Source organism: Camelus bactrianus, chromosome 12 (assembly GCF_048773025.1).
Source record: "Camelus bactrianus isolate YW-2024 breed Bactrian camel chromosome 12, ASM4877302v1, whole genome shotgun sequence".
Classification (NCBI taxonomy): domain Eukaryota; kingdom Metazoa; phylum Chordata; class Mammalia; order Artiodactyla; family Camelidae; genus Camelus; species Camelus bactrianus.
The window spans coordinates 70319558-70340254 of NC_133550.1; the positions used below are offsets into that span (position 1 = coordinate 70319558).

The following is a 20697-nucleotide window of genomic DNA, read 5'->3' on the forward strand; positions in this document are numbered from 1 at the left end:
AGTTTTGGTAACAAGGTGCCTCTAAACGGTGCGGGTGGAGGAGGCCCTAAACACCAGCTGGGGATTGTTGCAGGAACAAGCACAACAGGCATCTTCTCCTTTGTTGTCCTTCAAACATGAGTCAATTTTTTGTCTCTTTTGGTGGCTAACCTCACAGTTCACTGTGGGAATCGCGGAATTTTGAGACTGGGCTGTGCTGAGCTCGAAGGGGTGGGTGCGGAAGAGGAGTAGACCTGGGGGCCTCCGGCCTTGGCATGAGCCAGGGTTAGGGTCAGGGAGACATAGTGACTGCCTTGTGTCAGTGGAACACCGTGTGAGTGTGAATCAGAAAGATGGGTTCATCAGGGGCCAGGCACCTGGAGTGGGCATCAGGTTTTCCAGTGTTGGGACTCCTCCCATGGAGGGGATCTGCCCTTCCAGGAGTCTGGGTGGGAGGCAAGAAGGAGAGAGCCCTGGCACTCACCAGCAGCAATGGGACCATGTTCTAGCCACACTGGACTCTGCATCTGAAGCTGGGAGTCAGTCTGCCCTGGATCCAGGCACCCTGTGTCCTCACCAGGCTGGGTTGTGGCACAGCTTTGCCCCTGGTCAATCTTAGGAAGTTTATTCCTGGTATAGGGACATTCAAGAGAATCATTGGCTCACTGCATTTGTACAGCTATTTATTTATGGGTTTTTTTTTTTTTTTTGAAGCTTGGAAAGTTTGTTAGGTCAGATAACTGAGCAGTTAAAAAATAAATTCAAGTTAAATTTGTAAAGCAGTTAAAATATTTTAGGCATTTAAAATTTATAAGTGGAGCCCTTGAGAGTTATTGCTAAAACCGGCTAGATTCAAATAGAAGAGAGAAAATAAAAGTACATGGATTGGGAGACTTACCATTGTTAAGACGATACAGTTGACCCTGAACAATGCCAATTTGAACTGCAAGGGTCCACTTATATGTGGATTTTCCCCACTAGCTACCACCACCGTACTACACAATCCTTGGCTGGTTGAATCCATGGATGCAGAACCTTGGATGTGGATGGCCAACTCTAAGCTTATTCTTGGATTTTTGACTGCATGGAGGTCGGCACCACTAACCTTGGCATTGCTCAAGGGTCAACTGTACTATCAAAGTGATCTACAGATTCGATGCAATCTTTGTCAAAATCCCAATGGGACTTTTTTGCAGAAATAAAAGAAAAATCCATTCTAAAATCTCAAGGGACCCCAAATAGTCAAAAAGTCTTGAAAAAGAAGAATAAAGCTGGCAGACTCAGACTTCCCAACTTCAAAACTTACTACAAAGCTACAGTAATCCAAACAGTGTGACACTGGCATAAAGACAGATGTACAGACCCATGGACCAGAACAGACATTCCGTAAAAGAGCCCTTACATATGCAGTCAGTTGATTTTCAGCACGAGTGTCAAGACCATTCAATGGGGGAAAGAAATGTCTTTTCAACAAATGGTGCTGGGAAAATGGATATCTCCATGCAAAAGAATGAAATTGGACTTTTACTTCACATTATATGCAAAAATAAACTCAAAATGGATCAATGACCTAAGTGTAAGAGCTGAAACTATAAAACTCCTAGAAGAAAATATAAGGGGAAATCTTCACGACCTTAGATTTGGCAATGATTTCTTGGATATGCCACCAAAAGCACAGACAATAAAAAAAAATTAATTGGACTTTATAAACACTAAAAACTTTTGTGTGTCAAAGGACACTATAAAGAGATGGATGTTGTCAAAAAAGGGAAAATAACAAGTGTCAGCAAGGATGTGAAGAAACAGGAGCCCTGGGACACTGCTGGAGGGAATGTGAAAGGGTGCAGCTGCTGTGGAAAAGTTAGGTGGCCCCTCAAAAAGTTAACCATAAAATCTCCTTATGAGCCTGCAATTCCACTCCTAGATATGTATCCCAAAGAAGTGCAAGCAGGGACTCAAACAGATACTTGTGCACCCATGTGCACAGCAGCACTGCTCACAACAGCCAAGAGGGGAAAACTGAAATGTCTATTGATGGATCAATGGATGAACAAAATGCGGTATCAACATATAATGGAATACTATTCAGCCATAAAAAGGAACGAAGTTCTGGCACCTGCTACTATACGGACATACTCTGAAAACGTTATGCTAAGCAAAAGAAGCCAGACATAAAAGGGCACAAATTGTATGATTCTATTTACATATAGTGTCCAGAATAGGTAACTCCATGGGGACAAAAAGTAGATTAGTTGTTGCCTAGGGCATGGGAAGGAGCAGGGCGGAAGATGCCTGCTACATGGAACAGGCATTCTTCTCGAGTTGATAAAAAGGCTTTACAATTGATTACGGTGATGGATGCACAACCCTGTTATCTGCTGAATTGTGCCCTGTGAGTGGGTGAATTGTAGGCATATGAATTATATCTCAGGAAGGCTGTTACAGAAAACAAAACAATAACCCCAAAGGCAGATTCATACACTAAGCTCAAAAGCTTAAGAAAAAGAACAGGTTTTAACGTTTTATTATATTACCATCGTTTCTCTGTATTCCAGGTGGTTTGTTCCAGGAATCCCTGCCCAGATACCAAAATCTGTGGATGCTCAAGTACATAGTATACAATGGAATAGTGCTTGCATAAGCCTACACACACCCTCCCATATGCCCTAAATCACTTCTAGGCTACCTGTAATACCTAATACAACGCAAATGCTGTGCAACTAGTTGCTGGTTGTGCAGCAGATTCAAGTTTTGCTTTTTGGAACTTCATGGAATTTTTTTCGATTCTTTTCAATCTGCAGTTGGTGGAGTTTGTGGCTGTAGATGCTGAGGAAAGATGGCCAGCTATACAGGCTTGAGCAAAAAAGTCAGCTTGTAGATGATTTAATCATGTGTGAGAGCATCGGAAGGCTCAGTCATAGGTCCTCTTGAGCTGTGTGTGACTGTGGGCACAGGCTGAGCATGCAGCTCCAGCCACTTGGGTCAGTCAGAGGAGCTGGGCACCTTGAGGGGCCGTCCAGGGGTCTGTAAGGTGAAGCATGAGGGGTGGGGGCTGAAGACAGAGCCAGGCACAGGGAGGGCCGTGACCTCCTGATTGACAACTGATCCCCAAACAGAAACCTGGACAGTGCATTCAACTCTTGTTCCCAGGAAATAGTCAGAATACAGGTGGTCAGATGCATCCTCCCTCTTCTGCCCCTGGCCCAGGGCCTCCATTCCATGCTCCTCTCCCCACGCATACCCCATTCCGCTCTGCCAGGGGCCTGACAAGCTTCCTGACATGGTGCCCATGCCTGCCCTTCCCACCTCCCCTCCCCTCCTCCTTCACCCCTGCCTAAGCAAGGTCCAGTGGGCTGACCCTTCAGTCCCCTGAGATGAGGAAGCGGGAGCAGGAGAGTGGGAAGGGGCTGGGTTCTGGGGAATCCTCCAGCCCTCACAGGCTCCACAATCTAGCCCTGGCCTCGCAGCCTTGATGTGTGGAGCTGACAGGTCAGCCAGGCTGTGCCAGGCTGAGGCTGAGGGCCTCAGGCAGCGCTGGGCCAGGGCTTTGTATTCACTTTATAGACGGGAACGTGGAGGACTAGACAGCTAAGGCACCCACGAAGCCAGGCCAGCTATCAGCCGGACAGCATCTGGGCTGTGTCCACCACCCAAGGCAGGGCAGGCCCACTGTCCTCAGGCCTCCCCAGTGGGAAGGAAAAGTCAGGCACATGGTCAAGCACAAATTGCCTTTATTGGCTCACGGATCCAAATGATGGGACAGGCTGGTGTGGACGTGACCTCAGGGCCGTCTTTCCACCTCTTCCTCAGCAGGTCAGCCTCATCCCTTGTGCAGGGGCTGGGGCCAGGGCCATCAGACTCGGACCCCTACAGTAGGGGCAGAGGGAAAGAGCCTCCCACAGGCCTGCTGACCACGTCCTGGGAAGGACCCCGAGCCACGTCACACACGGCCCTCCTGAGCCATCGATCAGGTGAGAAGGTGACCTCGGACAGAATGTGGCTGGCGTGGGGGGACAGGTGGGCCCTGGGAGCAGAAGGGCAGCACCCCAACCTGGGTCTGTGTGGCGGTTGGCTAAGGCACGGTGGCTGGGCCGTATCCTGCTGCAGAAGGCCAGAGAGGAGCTGGGACCCCGACCCCCTCAAGATGTGCAGCTGATAGGACGCAACTACTTTTTCCGTCGGGGGGTCTGGGAACCACTGCTGTCGTTGGGGGCTGAGGCAGCTTGTTTGCTGGCAGTGTCCTCCCTGGGGGCTGGCCTGTGCTTCTCCTCCCTGGCCAGAGGCGGGGACCAGGGGCCCAGTAGGGCCTGCATGACCCTAATGCCTGCCACGGTCAGGAGGAGCCCCCAGAGGATAGTGGGGGCCTCCAGGGGAGATAGCTGTTTCCGTACCCAGTGGAGGGCCTGGGTCAGGGTGTTGCTGGAGCTGCGGGCCCGAGGTGGGCTCTTGTCCTGTGGAGGCAGGATTGAGGAAAGTTCAGGGGGCCACCCTGTGGCCACCCTGCCATCTGCCCCAGCCTGGCTAACACCTTTCTACCTGAAGGCCGAATTGCCTGAGTAGCATGTCCAGCGTCGGGTCCCCCAGGGACACAGGTGGGAAAAATTCCTCCACCCACTGGCGGCGCCACCACTGTCTGCAACAGCACAGGGCGCTCAGGCGGCGGCGGCGCACAGGCCCAGCATCCCACGGGCCCCAGTACCCGGCTTGGCACCCGGCCTTACCCCTGCTCCCCAGGCTGCGAGAACCAGTACTTATAGCGCTGAGCTCGCACATAGGTTGGTGGCTGCTTGTGGAAGGGGTACCCAGATGCGTGGTTCTGGATGAGGCGGATCACTGCGGGGGGTGGGGACGGTACTCAGCATTTGGTGGCTGCCGCGGCCCCGCCCCACCAAGGCCCTGCCCCAGCCCCTTGCCCATCAAGGCCCCACCCCTCCAACCCAGCCTCACCAGGCTCCTTGCCCTGCAGCAGGCGAAGGACCAGGCTCGTGAACCAGGGACTGTGCGTGTGGGGGCCCAGGGCCGCGAACCACATCTGCCAATCAAGGCGCGGCTGGTGGGGTGTCACGATGGGGGGCGGCCGGCTCACGTTCCCGGGCTTGTACATGAACTCAATCTCCTGCCGGGTAGAGTCACCTTAACACAGCCAGTAGGACGTGGTTCCCCACTCTCCCCAACTCTGTGGAGCCAGCCTGGTGCCTTTCACAGGGGACCGGGGGTGCCCTCACCGTCCAGTGATGTCCGTCATAGCTGCCCTCCAGCACCACCTCAGGCCGCCCACCCAGACCAGTCATTCGGCGGAAGAGACCATAGGAGTTGGCCAGCTGCAGGTGCTCCACGGCGCCAAACAGGCGGTGGGCTCCAGTCCAGAGACTTCCATGGGTTGAGGGCTCCATGTAGGAGTATGGCACCTGGAGACAGGTACGCAGAGGCTCAGCAAAGACCTTCCAGTCCTCTCCCAACCCCTCCCCCTCCCCCGAAGGGCTACCCACCAGGCTGATCATGAACAGAGCCACCGTGGCGGTGCCAAAGATGGACAGCTGGACTGCAGCACAGAACTTCTGCAGCCATCCTTGCACCTGGGTCCACCTGGGGGGCAGGGGACCGAAGTGCAGTCAGGCCTGCCCTGCACAGCCCTATCCCACCCCCTCAGACAGTATACCTCCAGAGGGCAGTCAGCAGTTCCCAGGCAAGGGAGGCTGCCCCCAGCCACATGGTGGGTAGGGTCACCGTCTTTAGCCACTGGGAGAACTGGTGGAAGGTGAAGGCTGTGAAAGGAAGAGGGTGTGAGGGGGGCTGGAGGGTGTGAGGAAGGTGGTCCAGCCCCTGCCTTCTGAGGTTATCTCTGGCACTCACTTGTTTTGGAGTGAACAGTGTGCTGCTCCCAGTCGACCTCCAGGCCAAAGTAGTGTACCATGCCGTAGGCCAGCAGCCCGTAGACTGCCAATTCCAGGAGCAGGGACAGCATGGCCAGCAGAGCCTTGGGCCAGGCTGGAGGGCAAGACAGTCATCGGTCGGCTGGGAACAGGGCTGGAGGGTCCATATATGGCCGGGGGCTGGGGTCACTTGGGGGTGTTGGCACCACCCTGGCGGGCAGCAGGTGTGAGGATGGCTAGCTGCCTGGGACAGGCTGACACTCACAGGTGGGTGTCCTACTGCGGCGGCTGTTACCCAACTTCGCAGGCAGGTGAGCATCATCCAGGAGGGCGGTGGTGAGCACCAGGGTGAGCAGGTTGAAGAAGTTATAGTTGCCCGTGATGATAATCAGGACTTGCAGCAAGACCTGGGGAGGGGCTGGACTCAGAGTTCCCAGGGCCGCCCCCTTCCTGGGCCCTTCAGAGCCTGCTTCCAGGCCCCTCTGCGCCCCACACCCGGGTCTCTCCTTCAGGCCCCTGTGCCCTCCTCATCACCTCCTGGCCTCTGCTGTTCCCACTCCAACTGTTCTCGCCCCCTGCTCACACCTTCCTTGGCTCCTCACCAAGCTCAGCATGCCTCGTGTGGCCCTTCCCCACCTGCCCCTGCTAACTTAAGGTGAACAGCCTCCAGCGAGGCTGCAGCCTTGCCCCACAGGCACAGCTTCGCACCTCAAGCTAATGTGTTCCTCTGCCCATGAAGCCTTTCTGAAACTGCTGGCACCAGACACCCCATCCCCGCTCTCTGGGCCCTCTGAGCAGTGCAGAAGAAGGTCATGTCTCTCTGATGGCTGAGGACCCCACCCACCTGGGAGTAAAAGGCAGCCAAGCGCAGGCGGCGAACAGGAGCGAAGAACAGAGGGGGCACTGCGATCTCGATGAGGAAGGTGGCCACCACGCAGAGCTTGTGCAGCCAGATAGGCAGGTGGTGGGCGAACCAGGAGGCTGGTGTGGGCAGGCACTGCGTCTCATAGTGGTAGGTGAGGGCTGCAGGTAACAGGCAGGTGATCAGAGCTGGGCAGAGCCCCCAAGATGGCCCCATGTCCAGGCAGGGACCCTCACCGGTGAGCCCCCACCATGCGGGGCAACGGCTGGTCAGCTTGACCACGCCCGATGCAAACATGAGACGAAACAGCAGCCAGCGTACGAGCCAGAAGGGTAGGCCTTCGTGGGGTGAGGGCCCTGCCACCCTGCCCTGGGGAGCCTGCTTGTGGTGGGGGGGCTGCCTCAGAGGGGCCACTAGCACAGCCAGGAACCCAGTCTCCAGCAGCAGGGAATCCCTGTGGGGAGAAAGAGTAGCACAAAGGGCCCCTCCCCATCAAGACTGCTCCCCCCGGGGGTCCTCCCAGAGAGACAAGCACCCCACCCATCCCACCCACCCAGCCTCCTGAAGCCCCACACCCAACAGTCACTCACCACTGGAAATAAAGAAACACCTGGCCCACCTGCAGGGAGAAGGGCTGTCAGGGAGCAGGGGGTGTGTGTCTGCAGAGGCAGGCAAGGCAGAGATGGGGTGGGGTGGAGGATGGATGGGCCTGGACTGAGTTGGTGACAAGGGTCCCAGAGGGGCACTTGCCTGGCAGGCAGACAGGTAGGCGGCCCAGAGCAGCAGGTAGGTGAGGAGGTGGCGCAGCTGGGGCAGCAGCAGTGCACCCAGGGCCAGCAGGGTGCCCAGCAGGCTCAGAAGCTCCAGGCCCTGGGCTGTGTCCAGCCCCAGCAGTGGCGCCTCCCAGAGCAGTGTCGGGGTCTCCCACAGCTGCTGCCAGCGTCCCTTTCCCTGCGGCCTCAGGGTCCTCCGTGCAGGGAGGATGCCCTCAGGACCATATAGGCCTGTGGGAGGGCATGTCAGGGCTAGGCCCTGGACACTGCCCACCAAGGTTAGACCGCCCCCACCTCCCCCTGAGACCTAGGTTATGACAGGCAGACTGCAGACTCTGCCCCCCCCCCACCCCCCGATCAAGGCCTGCAGACTCTCCAGATCCACTCAGGCCAGAACCAGCTAACATCCCAACCAAGGTCAGGCCCCAGAAGGCCTGCTCGACTCCGCAGGTCAGGGTCTGCCACCAGCACATCCCTGTTCCCCTTTCCTTCAGGTCAGAGCCTTCTCTCTCACCAGCCCACTAGGTCTGGCCCACCCCCACCTCAGGTCACCCCCGCCGCAGGTCAGAACCCGGAACCCTACTGGAGACGGACCATTGCACACCTTCCCACCGCCCACACCCTCGCGGCCTGCAGAACACGAACCGCAGCCCCCTACCCCAAGCATCAGGGCCTGGCCCTCACCCCTCTACCCCGGGACAGCGGAGTGTCCGGTGGGGAGATGAGGGGTCATATGGCGCAGGCTGGGGGTGTCCCGCCCGCGCCCTCACCTGGGATCTGCGTGTAGAGGGAAGCGAAGGCAAACATGAAGACGGCAGCCATGCCCTGGAGAAAGAGCTGCCGTGGGAGCCGGGAGCCCGCCATGTCCGCTACGCGGCGGGCTGGACTGGAGCCCGGGGTCACGCCCGGCCCCGCCCCGCTCCGCGGCGGCAACTGCAAACCCCGCCCACCCGTCCCCACGCCGGCACACGCCCCGCCCCCACACGTGCCCCGCCCCCCCGCGCGCTGAGGTCACTTCCGTCGCGCTTCGGCCGCTGTACGTCAGAGGTGTGCGCGGGTCGCCCTGAGCTACATCGTTTCCTGGGCGGGAACAGCAAAATGGCGCCAGAACTAGTGGCGGGCTGAGGCTACTGGCCCCCTCCAAGCCGGAGCTGTGGTCCCCGGGCCGACCCGGCCCCTCCCGGACATGGAGGACGTGGAGGCGCGCTTCGCCCACCTCCTACAGCCCATTCGGGACCTCACCAAGAACTGGGAGGTGGACGTGGCGGCCCAGCTGGGCGAATATCTGGAGGAGGTGAGGGCGGCCCCCGGGGAGTGGCGCGGGGCGCGAGCTGCCGGGCATCCCCGCCGCCTCCTGGTGTGTGTCCGTCCGGCGCTCTAACCGCACTCGTCCTCAGGCTCGTTTCTTTTATCCATTTCTGCCCCGAGAAGACATCCCTTATTAGATTAAGCTGGAACTGTCATTACAGGTCCAGTGAGCACTGAAATTGGTTTAGTGGGTGGTGACCAGCACTTTTCTATAATAGAGTAGAATAGAATTTGTGTGCATGTTTGGGTGTGTGAGAGATCTGGATCATGATATAAGAGATTTCTTATCTTAGATTTTCAAACCAGTTTCAGGCTACTGCCATGTTCATCGCATCACTATTAATCTTTTCTCCATATTTGACAACTATGTCTAGACCTCGTTAAGGAGCTGTCCGCCGCATTTCTGTACTTCACTTTTACTCCTCAGCGCACTTGTGTTGCTCTTGCTTAGATCAGTAATGACCTCCCTCTTACCAAATCCAAGGGTCACCACAAGTGTCATCCTAGCAGCATTTGTTGGGCTGACCACACCCTCTTTTTTGAAACAGGTTTTGGTATTCTGATTTTCTTCTAATTTCATTGCTGACTGTTTCTCTCCAGTCTCAGTGTTGAGCTCCTCAGGGTGTGGCCTGAGCCATCTCTCTACACACTTCCCCTAAACAATCTAATTTATTTCCATGACTTTAGGTATCTCGTGTATGAGGACAACTCCTAAATTGGTTTATTTTCCCCCTGCCCTCCTCCCATTTATATTTACATTCCAGGCCTTTTCTCTGAATCTGTTTTGTGTTTACAGCTACATCTTGACGTTCCACTTAGATGTCACACAAGCATCTCAGACTTAATATACTTAAAGGAAAGCTCTTTATTTTCCTGCTCAAATCCCAGTGTTCCTGATCCTGGTACATGGCACCACTGTTAACCAAGGGAAAGCTAAGAAAAGCACACTCCACACCAGTTCACCCATGAGTTCTGTCAGTTATGCCATCAGAATTTCACTTGAATTCACCCGTTTTCCTTTTTCTCTGGTTCAGGCCACCCTCTGGCTCAGATTCATGTAAAAACCTTCCTTCCCAGACTCCCTACTGTTGTTTTTGGCCCTATGCAATTCATGCTCCACCCAGCTACAAGTATTATTCTTTAAAGTTAAAATCAGACTACAGCACTGCCCTGGCTAAAACCTCTCAGTGGCTTTCCACTGCTCTCAGAATAAAATCCAAACTTCCTTCTCTGGGAGTGAGAGGAACAGCTCAGTGGTGGATTAGCTCTGCACGAGGTCCTGAGTTCAATCCCCGGTACCTTCATTAAAAATAAACAAGTAAATCAACCTAATACCCACCACCCCCAAATAAAAAACAAACCTCCCTTCTCTGAATCTGGCATTGCTCACTGCTTTCGCCTTGTCTTAGGCTCTTCACCTGTTCTTTCCAGCCAGTTAGTCTACAACACCCAAGCTCATTCTTTGCTGAGGGTTTTTATATTTTTTGCCTTTGCTGGGGAATATTCTTCGCCAGTTCTTTTTATGACTGATTCCTTGTTGTCCTGTATGTTTCACTGTAAATGCCAGCTGACCACTGTGTCTAAAATAGTTCTCTCTGGTAGTGCCTTCTGTATTTTAGAATGCTCATTACAGGCTGTTCTGTACCTTGTTTGTGGTCTGTTTCCACGCCAGCATGTAAATTCTGGGAGGACAGGGACCATGTTCATGCGCTCTTCCCTTTGCTTAATAGAACGCCTAGCACATAGTAGGTGCAGAATAAATGTTTGTTAAAAGAACAGTTGATCTGATGATGGGCCCTACATGCTTGAACGTACAATCTCCTGAGAGAATGCAGAGAACTGTGCCAGGTGGGGCTACTGCAAATTCAGGCTTCCACATGGAGCAGGGTGCTTGGGGGTGCCTGGTAAACCTACTTCCTTTCTTGGTCAGCTCCCCTCCTGCTTCGTAGGTCTGCTTTTCCAAACCTTCTCTGCCCTGTGAAGCCCTGGTTTCCCTGCCTCTGGTTTTGTTTTCCTCCTCCTTTCATTTTACACACAGCTACCAGAATACTTTTCTTCTTTTTTTAAAAACACATTTTATGTTGTAGTTCTCTCTCATCCATTTATTGACTCATAAGTGTTGACTGTTGTGTGCTAAGAACCATCAAACACTGAGGAAACAGTGGCAAGCGAACAGCAGTCCCTGCTTCATTCTTGTGGGAAGTTGGATCTAATGCAGTAACCACCCAGAGTTGTAAACATAACATGCGTTCAGTGCTCACTCAAGCACTGTTTTATGTGCTTTGTGTATATAAAGTCATTTCATCCTCACGAGAGCCCTGTTAGTACAGATACCGGTTCTACAGAGGGGTAGAGAGGTTAAATGCTCAAAGTCCTGGCTAGCAGGTGCCAGAGCAGAGCCCACCCTCCTCCCCACTCGTGTGTCTTTGTGTAACCACAAACTGCTGAGAGGTTTGAAAAGAAAGTTGAGGGTTCCATGAGGAGTTTGACTGGGGGACCTAACTTTGGTTTCCTTTTTTTTGTGCCTGTGACCTAACTTTGGGATGAAAGATGTGGCCTTGTAGCGAGCTGAAAAGTGTTCTATGGTTCTGGGGCGGAACGTGCTTGGCACCGGGGAGGGCCGAGGACTGGAGGGGAGTCTTGTCAGATGGGGGCTCTGTTTAGGGTTAGGGTTTTTTTCTAAGAGTGGCTGAAGCCTGTTAGGGTTCTGAGTGGGGTGAGGTAATCTACCTCAGATCTTAAGACAAGCGCTAGCTGGCGTGTGAGGAGGTGAGTGGAAGGCAGGAGAATCCAGTTAGTGCTGGCGGCAGGCCAGAGGTGAGGCTGGCTGAGCGAGAGTCCGGGCACTGTGGAGAGGAGCCGGCTGGCAGGATGAAGCGGAACATGGGATCGGCGTGACCTGGGCAGAGGTTGGACAGGGACTGTGAGAGAAGGCGAGAAGGAGCTAAGAGCCCAGGTCTCTAGTGGGTGGCTGGGCGGGCGGGCAGTGGACAGCTAGAGAGCAGTGTGAACCTGTTGAGTGAGAGTTCCGATTAAGACATCCCAGTGGAGTTTGAAGAAGGCAGTTGGACGTAAGGGTTGGGCTTCAGTGGGAGGTCCAACCTGGAGTGTGCATTTAGGAGTCGTTACAAGGTGAATGGAATGTGAGGTCCTGGGAGCGTTGGAGGAAAGGGCCACCTCCTCAGCTCAGAGCCCGGGAGGCCTGGCTTCCCTCTCCTTCTGTCCCCTCCCTGCACGTCCACACATCCAGGATGCTCTGCACTCCCCCGGACCGGTGTGCTCCTGTTTCCTCTCCTTCCCAGACTGACCTCGCAGACTCCCTCTGTCCTCAGGAACGTGTGCCAGAGTGGGGCCCCAGCCCCGCCTCTCTCCCAGCACGCCCTTTGCTTTGGACGTGTTTGCGTGATACTTGTTTTCCTAACTAGTTGAGTCCTGTGTCTGCTGAGTGCCTTTGTGTGGTGGCCGCTCTTCCCGAAAGGCCTTTCCCTCCCCCTGCCCCGGGAGCAGGCTCTCCCGTCTGTCTCAGCCCCGACACCACCACTTTGTTCATCACACCGTGACTGGACTAGAGGCTGGAGTTACCCTAACATTGCTCACAGTCCCCTGGGGGAGGAGAGACCCCCAACAGTGTGACAGGACCACCCAGATAGGGCAGCAAGGCCCAAGGCATGTCCGAGGGAGACTGAAGAGTTTATAGTGGGCATGGCTGGGGGTGGGTGTTCCAGGCAGATGGAGATCAAAGGTGAAGAGCTTGAAAACCATGTTGGGCCTTCAAAGTATTGACCCCGAGAAGAGTAGGGGAGGGGCCAGGCTGTGGGGAAGACCCTGAGTTACAGGTGGAGATAAAGTCTGGGGACAGTGGCATCTCAGTGGCGGTACCTAGTGGGCAGCAGCTGATGAGAGAGCTGGTCTAGATGGGCTTGGAAACTGTTGGCATACAGTCGGTGGACACAGACATTTAATGGGTGGTTACAAATGGGACTCGGGAGGCTGGGAGAGTTGGATGCTGCAGAGAACAGAGGGCTCACTTGAAAGCATTTCCTGAGTTTTTTGCTCAGAGGATTGAGATCCCAGTGTTTTATCTCTGTCTGCCTCACCCTAGAGGCTCCCCAGTCCTTCTCCCAGGGTGGGGGTCTTCCTGCCAGTCTGCCCAACTTGGCCTCGACTAGGAGGGACGCGGTATGGAGCACCTCCAGAGAGGAGCTGGTGTGTAGCTCTGGTTGTTTGTGGATGATGCACTCTAGGGGCCTCCCTCTTCCAAAACACCAGGTCTCGGAGGTCACAGGAAGTAGGGGAAATCATGGAGATCTGTCTTTCTGTCCCCCAAAGTGGACAACTCGTGAGTCCCAAACAGCCAGAGCTGTCAGTCTGAGGGCTGCTCTTGGGACCCGTCAGGGAGAGGTATGTGTAGACTCGCTTCCCACCACCCTGCTCTTGTGTCTTGCAGCTGGACCAGATCTGCATCTCTTTTGATGAAGGCAAAACCACAATGAACTTCATTGAGGCCGCACTGCTGATCCAGGGCTCCGCCTGTGTTTACAGTAAGAAGGTGGGTCCCACTGGCCCTTGGTCTTGGCATTTTAGTATCCAATGGGACCGAGGTCTGTGGTCCTGCTGGGGCAGGTGACAGGCTCCCCATCTCTGACCTGCCTCCTCTATGATTCCTTGCGACCTTTTAATGCCAAAGAACAAGCTTGAATTTAAAATCGCAGGGCTCACTTCCAGACACCCAGCAGTGTACAGGAGAGCCTCATACAACAAAGGCTCACCCAGTCCAAGGTGGCAGGAGTCCGCACTCTGTTGTAGAGTAAGGAAAAGCAGAACCACTGGGGAAAACCAGTGTTTGGGACACGCCCACGAGAAGGAAAGGTCGGAGGAAGGTAACTCAAGAAAAGTCCAGTTGTGGAAGTCAGAGCAACAGGGAATCTCAAGGCTGAAGAAAAAAGACCAAAAAGGTTGAAGTTAATTCGATCCATACAGTAAGGACTTCCAGGTATCTGTGGGGTCTGCAGTGAGAAAGTCGCCAGGGAGTTTAGTGAATGGAGAGCCAGACTGCTGGAGATGGGGGGTAATGAGAGATGAGAAAGGACACAGTAAATGTGGGTTCCTCTTGAGAAATTTTACTGAAAGGGAGGGAAGAGATTGGGTGGTAACTAAAGCAGTGGCTCTCCACCCAGGCTCCAGTTGGGATGGCTACCAGGGCCTGGACCGCACCCAACAGAGTAAAGCAGATCCAGAATCCCGGGGGTGGGGGGCACACAGGCAGGTAGCAGGATTTCTTGAAATATCCTCAGTGACGGCCAGGAGCGAAAACCACAGAGCTAGGGGTGGCTGGCCTGGGTTGGGGGGACAGGGAAGGGGAGCAGGGAGAGGAAAATGGGTGAGACAGAGTCCCAGGGTCAGGGATCTGGGCTGACCGGCTTGCCTTGAAGAGGGAAAGACACCTCCTCTCAAGACACAGGGGAGACGAATGTCTATGTAGCAAAGTTGGGCACCGGCTCTGGGGGTTCATGCCAAAGGTCCTGGTCTTCATGATGGAGAATGTAAGTCAACTACTGACCATCAGTGACTGGATAGAAATTTGGAGAGTGAAGTTTGGCAAAAGTTCAACATTTTTTTTTTTGCTGAGGGGAATGCAAAATAAAAGGTTAATGGAAAGCATTGCTAGTCTGGGGAAGAGCCCATGCACCATGCTGTCTGCACGGGGACCAGTGGCCACATTTATGAGACTTCCCTCCAGCAGTGCTCAGCTGCCCCGAGTATGAGAGCGAGGATTGTGGACCACAGTGCTGGTCCAAAACTGGCATCTAGTTGGGGGGTGGGGACTAAAAGGTGCCCAGGAGGGGAGAGTTCAGGAGTGTACTGAGGAGCTTGGTAGTGGGGTCCCAACCAGACAGGAGGGAAAGTAGCCCATGTGTGTGGGGTGGAGTGGACCTACCTCGGCACCAGGAGACATCAAGACAGTCTGAGATTTCGTTGGTGTTTGTCCTGCATAATTCCATGAAGTCAGATTCCTGTATCTTGTGCTTGTCTTAAGGAGGAGTGTCTACAACTAACTTTGAAAGCAGAAAACGTAAGGTGAACTGATAGACAAATATGTGGTGAAACAAGTGTAGTGACACGTTAGCATGGGGTCTGCAAGGCGTGTGTGAGGTGTGCAGGCCGTAGTCAGCACTGACCAGTGGGCTTTCTGGGGGGATGGAAGTATGATCTGTGCTGTCATGTATGTGTGCTCCTGAGCCCCTGAGACATGGCCAGTGTGACGGAAGAGTCTTGAGTTTTACTCACTTTAAATTAAACTTGAATCGATAAAGTCACACGTGGCTGAGGCTGCTGTGTTCGGTAGTGCAGCGCTGGACTCCTGCACCCCCGGGCGCAGGTCCCTGGGCTCCCACAGACCGAGGTTACCTTGTTTCCGAGTCTCAGTTGACCCTCGTGCACAGTGAGAATAGCAAGAGCTGGTGACTCGGACAGATGAGATGAGACGAAGCAGAGGCCCGTGTGTGTGGCAGACACCTGCAGAAGCGCATGTGTATTGTTTCTGGCACGTGGGATCTGTGGGTCAGGTTTTGCTCGCTATTGTGTTAGGCATGTCAGCCTGGAGGGAGTAGCCCAGAGGCAGCCCTTATCCCTGCCCTACTGGTGAGTGCTTTGTGGTCAGGATCTGGAAAATCCCAACCCTCACCCTGACAGTGGGGCATCCCAGACTGTGGCTGGAGCTGTGCTGGGGCCAGTGGAGACTCACAGGTGCCCCTGGGAGGGGGAGGCGGCAGGCTGAGCCTGCAGGGGCAGTGCATGGGGTGCTGGCTGGGGGCAGCACGGATGCAGGCTGCAGGCAGGCTGGTTGGGGTGCCTAGAGGGAGGGCACACAGGGCTGCGTTTGGAGCGGGGTGGGTGCCATGCACTGCAGTGGCCACGCCTGCTGCTGCTGTGTGGTGTGAGGGGACAGAGGAGGAGCAGCAGGGAGCTTCGGCCCTCAGTTCTGATGAAATGTACTGGTTCAATTGAAGAAGTGCTTTTGGCAGCCAGATTGGGTGGAATTGTGCTGGAGGTTTTGGAGAGGGCCCTGAGCATTTTGGGCGGGACCCTCTGTTCTGCGTCCTCAAGTCTTACTTATGGTTGGCAGGTGGAATACCTCTACTCGCTGGTCTACCAGGCTCTCGATTTCATCTCCGGCAAGAAGTGAGTACTAGAAGCACACGGCAGGAGATGGGGCCTGCGTGTCTGCTGTGTGTGGGGCGGGGAGGTCCTGCAGCCTCAGTGATGCTCACACGCTGACTCTCTCTCAGGCGGGCCAAGCAGCTCTCCTCTGCCCGGGAAGACGGGGCCGACGGGGATGGCAGCTCTAGGGCCCCCAGGGAGGAGGATGAGGTGAGATTTTTGGGGTGCGTGGCGTTGGCCGCTGCACCTGCTGGGCACACCCCTGAGCTCTTGGTCTCCCCACAGTTCCTGTTGCTGGATGACCTCCCCGAATCCCGCACTAACGTGGATCTGAGGGGTGATCAGGCCCCCAGTGTGAGTGCCCCTCCCCTGTGGGTGGGGGCCACACTTAGCTGATGGGGGTGTTGGAAGGTGGTGTCGTGCACATGGGCTCCCTGCCCAGATCCACGGCCCACCTGTTCTCGGCCTCTGTGCAGGACACCCTCATCGTCCCCCTCCTGCCTATGGCCCTGGTAGCCCCGGATGAGATGGAGAAGAACAGTAACCCCCTATACAGGTGGGGGCCTGAGCCCAGTGGGCGGGGGCTGGGGTATGCTGGGAGGGGGCTCTACTGCCTGTGTTTCTGCTAGCACAGCTGTCATGGGGAGGTCCTGGCCAGCCGGAAGGATTTCAGGATGAATACGTGCACCCCCCACCCCGGAGGAGCCTTCATGTTGGAGCCAGGGGGCATGTCCCCTATGGAGGCCCTGCTGCCGAGGGACCAGAAGTGTGAGGCTTGGGCACCAGGGGCCTGGTGGGAAGGCAGGGTCTTTGGGGTGGGCTATTTGTCAGGTACCCTGTGCTCACCAGCTCTGGATCTGGGAGTCCCTCCCTCACCGGGCACCCACTCTGAAGACAGGGCCCCTTTGCCCATCTTTGCCCACAGCCAGTTCCGTCCCAGGGTGCCTGAGTCCTGCACCTGCGCTGTGCTCCCCTCCCCAGCCCTGGCTCTGCCGGGCCCCTGGGAGGGGCCTTCTGCAGGGGAGTTGGGCCTACCCCGTTCAATCCCCCGTCTTTCCTAGTGGCTGGGAGGGCTGAGGAGCAGCCAATGGAAGTCTCTGTGTGCAGAAGTCTGGCCCCTGTACTCAGCGTCTCCCAGGAGCCAGGTGAGGAGAGAGCTCCCTGGTGGACTTGTGGGTGGGAGTAGGGGGACTCTGCTTGGGGTTGCACTCAGGCAGCCCAGCCTGCCCACCTCTGCCCCCTTGTTGAGGGTGAGGCATTGGGGCAGGCCTCTGAGGTTTGGACCCACCCCCTCCTCTCCAGGCAGACATAGGTGGCAGCATTTAAAGAGGAAAATTTCTAACGCATAAAATGAACCAAATGAGACGCAGCAGCAGATGAGAGTGTAACATGCTCTGCTGTTCTCTCTGGTTCTGACAGATGCAGCTGAGGGGGAGGCAGCTCCCCATTTGCTGTCTGGTCTTCAGGCTCCCTGGGACTGACCAGTTTCTTGCTTCCCTGCCCAGGCACCTCTCTGGAAGGCCCAGTGCCTGGATATAGGGATGACGAAGAGGATGCAGAGGGGGCGGCAGTGCTCCCCGAGGCCGTGGCCCCCGAGGTCCCTATGGAGCCCCAGGAGCCCAGGAGTCCAGAGCAGGTGGGACCCACAGTGAGGCCTGCCAAGCTTCAGCCCTCAGCCAGGCCAGCCCTGGCGGGGGGCAGCCACGCTTATCCAGGAAAGGCAGTCCCATGGTCTCTGCCCCACTCTGCCTCTCTGGTCCTTGCACACCAGGGCAGTGGGTGTGTCCTTCAGCCACCCTGGACTGGTCCTGCACCCAGCCCTTTTGAGCGGTGGCTTTCATGTCCCTCCCTTCTCTGAGCAGCTGCTGCTTCTCATGCCCTCTGGTGCTCTTGGCTGCTCCTCTGAGTGGCAGCTGGCCTTGAGCTGACGCCCCTGAGGTCAGGCTGGCCGGCACCAAGGGGCCTGCCTCCCTCTCCCCCCGAGGGTCAGCTCTGTGCCCTAGCCTAGAGCTAAGAAATCTTTTTGTTCGTTATAAGAAAAAACCTTGTTACGCTCAGGAGAAACTATTAACATTTGATAACTTTGGTTAGTAGATGCATAGATGTTTATCATATTTTTTTTTTGTATTTTTTTTGAGAAAAAGTACCCCATGATCACTAATTTACTAGTTTGTGTGTTCTCTTAACGTTTTTCCTAGAATTTTTGCTTTAGTTTTGTCACTGAACTACTTGAACTTCCTGCCCCACCTCCAGGGTCCCTGCAGGGTTCTTGGTGTCTGGCCCAGAGCAGAGCTGCTATGGCGGGGAGGGGGTGGGTGGTGGTGGTTTGCTGGAGCCTCAGGTGGAGGAGAGAGGGGAATCCAGGCATTTCTCTGCAGGGCATCACCCGGCCCAGGAAGTGCCTGCTGCGGGAGCCTGCCTCCCGGCTGAAGGTGAGGGGTCGTGGGGTCTGGACCCCAGGGAGGGCATGCGTGCTTGAGGCCCACAACCCACCGCCTCACTGCTGCCAGCGCTCTTGGATGCCAGGCTCCTAGCCTGAGGCCCTGCGCCTGGCTTGTGAGGAATATTCCTTGCCTCATAATTGAACTTCGCTTGGGCATCTCTCTCCCTGTGTGTCCAGACTGGGGGAGGGTTCCTGTCTACCATATTCTCGTGTCTGCTTGTGCTCTGTGCTCAGGAGACCCCAGACCCCTGGCAGGGCCTGGACCCCTTCGACTCCCTGGACTCTAAGCCCTTCAGGAAAGGTAACTGGGGGAGGGGCACTCCCTTTGGGCACCCGAGTGGGGCTCACTTGGCCTGCATGGAGGCTGGGGCTCCTAGGGCATGTGGGCACAGTGGCCTGCCCTGGGCCATGGTTGTGCTCTAAGACTGTCTGCCTGCCCCCAGGTAGGCCCTACTCCGTGCCCCCCTGTGTGGAGGCGGCTCCGGGACAGAAGCGCAAGAGGAAGGGCACGGCCAAGCTGCAGGACTTCCACCAGTGGTACCTGGCTGCCTGTGCGTGGGGCTGTGGGCCTGGGCCTGGGCCAGGGCTGAGGGTCCAGGTGTGGCTTGCGGGCCATTGGCTTAACTCCTGCTGACCCAGTCCTCTTGTAGATGCTGACCACGCTGACAGCAGGAGTCCCCGGCGGAAGGGCCCCTCCTTTGCAGGTGAGGTGGGGGCCTTCTGTGTGCTCTCCTGGGGGATGAGGGCCCCACACTCTGCCCCCTCCCCTCAGCCCAGGAATACCCGAGGCCCTGGGTGGACTAGGGTGGACCCAGGCGGGTTGTGGGAGCCCCCTCTCACAAGGCCTTTGTGTGCAGACATGGAGGATCTGTACTGGAGGCACGTGAAGGAGCAACTGGAGACCCTGCGGAAGCTGCAGAGGAGGGAGGCAAGTACTGGCCACTGTCTAGACCACACTTGGCCCCACTGGTGGGAGACAGCAGTGCCTCTCAGATGCTCTCTCTGTACAGGTGGCTGAGCGGTGGCCGCCAAGGACCGAGGAGGGGCTATGGCCTGCGGAGGAGGACCGCCTGGAGGACTCCTTAGAGGATCTGGGAGTGGCAGGTGGGCACCTACTGGGGCAGGCCAGGTCGGGACTCAGCACCTGCTGCCGGCTGACCGGCTTCCTGCTGGGGTCCTCTGCTCCCAACAGGTGACTTTCTAGAGCCTGAGGAGTATGCAGAGCCTGAGGGGGCAAAGCCCGAGGAAGATGGAGACCTAGGTAGGTCTGGGAGTGGGCTGCTGGCTGGCGGGCCATGAGGGGCTCTGAAAACGGGAGGAAGGAGAGGTTGTGGCTCACAGCTGCCCACTGTCCAGAAGCAGAAGCCATGCCGGCGTCCCTGAGCTATGAGGAACTGGTCCGAAGGAATGTGGTAGGCCCAGGTGGGAGCTGTGGGGAGTGGGGAGAGGGGCCCCTGCACAGAAGGCGATACAGCCCCTGGCCCGCCCCTAGGAGCTCTTCATCACCACGTCTCAGAAGTTTGTCCAGGAGACAGAGCTGAGCCAGCGCATCAGGGAGTGGGAAGACACCATCCAGCCCCTGCTCCAGGAGCAGGTGAGGTGGGCTGGTTGGGCCTCTGGCTGAGAACAGGAGCATCCCACTGCCTGGTGGGCTAGCCCCAGGACTGTGCCCCTCCCTTTTGCAGGAGCAGCACATGCCTTTTGACATCCACACCTATGGGGACCAGGTGGTCTCAAGGTTCAGGCAACTCAACCAGTGGTGTCCCTTTGCGGAGTTGGTGGCCGGGCAGCCTGCCTTCGAGGTGTGTCGCTCCATGCTGGCCTCCCTGCAGCTGGTGAGTGGCCTAGGAGCCTGTGTGTGGGGAGGGTGGTCCCTGGTCTCTGCTGATATGTTGTCCCTCCAGGCCAACGACCACACGGTGGAGATCACACAGCAGCCGGGGCTGGAGGCAGCTGTGGACACCATGTCCCTGAGACTGCTCACATACCAGCGGGCCCACAAGCGCTTCCAGACGTATGCCGCCCCCTCCATGGCCCAGCCCTGAGCAGGGAGCACTGAGACCAGGAGTAGGCCCTGGAGCCCTGTCTGCCACGGTGCTGGGCATGCATCTGCTCACCTCGCCTTGCTTCCTGGCTGGCCCAGCCTAATAAAGTGTTGCCATCCCACCAACCCCTTAAAAAACCTTTACAAAACTGTTCTGTGTGGAGGAAAGGGCTGGCCATCTCCTGCACCTCAGGGAGCAACCAGGTCCTGAGCCCCTTTTCTGCACTGGCCTCTGAAGGCTGCTGGTACAGACC

At 56.2% G+C, this 20697-nt stretch overlaps 2 protein-coding genes across 8 annotated transcripts; one reads left to right on the forward strand and one right to left on the reverse strand.

Moving 5' to 3' along the window:
- Positions 1-4002: 4002 nt before the first annotated feature.
- Positions 4003-8416, reverse strand: LMF2 (lipase maturation factor 2). 2 transcript variants are annotated; one of them, XM_010957315.3, is made up of 14 exons: positions 8258-8416; positions 7465-7718; positions 7305-7333; positions 6951-7168; positions 6697-6875; positions 6118-6259; positions 5833-5967; positions 5639-5744; positions 5469-5565; positions 5205-5387; positions 4927-5095; positions 4701-4812; positions 4516-4612; positions 4003-4430 (listed from the first exon to the last, which is right to left on the reverse strand). In XM_010957315.3, the coding sequence occupies exons 1-14, from the start codon at positions 8349-8351 to the stop codon at positions 4146-4148; spliced, it is 2100 nt and encodes a 699-aa protein (XP_010955617.2). In that variant the 5' UTR covers positions 8352-8416; the 3' UTR covers positions 4003-4145. The 2 variants fall into 2 exon arrangements, with proteins under 2 accessions (XP_010955617.2, XP_074231960.1); XM_074375859.1 differs by lacking the exons at positions 6951-7168; positions 7305-7333; positions 7465-7718 and having other exon boundaries at positions 8258-8401.
- A 136-nt stretch (positions 8417-8552) lies between these two features.
- Positions 8553-20581, forward strand: NCAPH2 (non-SMC condensin II complex subunit H2). Of its 6 annotated transcripts, none has more exons than XM_045518358.2 (20): positions 8553-8781; positions 13243-13344; positions 15922-15977; positions 16085-16166; positions 16242-16310; positions 16433-16512; positions 16591-16724; positions 17018-17101; positions 17462-17592; positions 18335-18388; positions 18577-18700; positions 18843-18950; positions 19050-19103; positions 19257-19327; positions 19410-19503; positions 19592-19660; positions 19741-19811; positions 19892-19993; positions 20085-20234; positions 20304-20581. In XM_045518358.2, exons 1-20 carry the CDS (start codon positions 8674-8676, stop codon positions 20442-20444), a joined length of 1884 nt encoding a protein of 627 aa, XP_045374314.1. In that variant the 5' UTR covers positions 8553-8673; the 3' UTR covers positions 20445-20581. The 6 variants fall into 6 exon arrangements, with proteins under 6 accessions (XP_045374314.1, XP_074231961.1, XP_045374315.1 ...); XM_074375860.1 differs by having other exon boundaries at positions 20337-20581; XM_045518359.2 differs by having other exon boundaries at positions 19756-19811.
- Positions 20582-20697: the final 116 nt, after the last annotated feature.

Bases quoted from the DNA above. Each gene is read 5' to 3' on its own strand.
- LMF2 (XM_010957315.3), bottom strand. From the start codon at position 8,351: ATGGCGGGCTCCCGGCTCCCACGGCAGCTCTTTCTCCAGGGCATGGCT. The intron at 7,719-8,257 runs GTGAGGGCGCGG...GCCCTCCCACAG, and splicing joins CCTCTACACGCAGATCCCAG to GCCTATATGGTCCTGAGGGC. The intron at 6,876-6,950 runs GTGAGGGTCCCT...TGTTACCTGCAG, and splicing joins CGCATGGTGGGGGCTCACCG to CCCTCACCTACCACTATGAG.
- NCAPH2 (XM_045518358.2), top strand. From the start codon at position 8,674: ATGGAGGACGTGGAGGCGCGCTTCGCCCACCTCCTACAGCCCATTCGG. The intron at 19,812-19,891 runs GTAGGCCCAGGT...GCCCGCCCCTAG, and splicing joins AACTGGTCCGAAGGAATGTG to GAGCTCTTCATCACCACGTC. The intron at 19,994-20,084 runs GTGAGGTGGGCT...TCCCTTTTGCAG, and splicing joins AGCCCCTGCTCCAGGAGCAG to GAGCAGCACATGCCTTTTGA.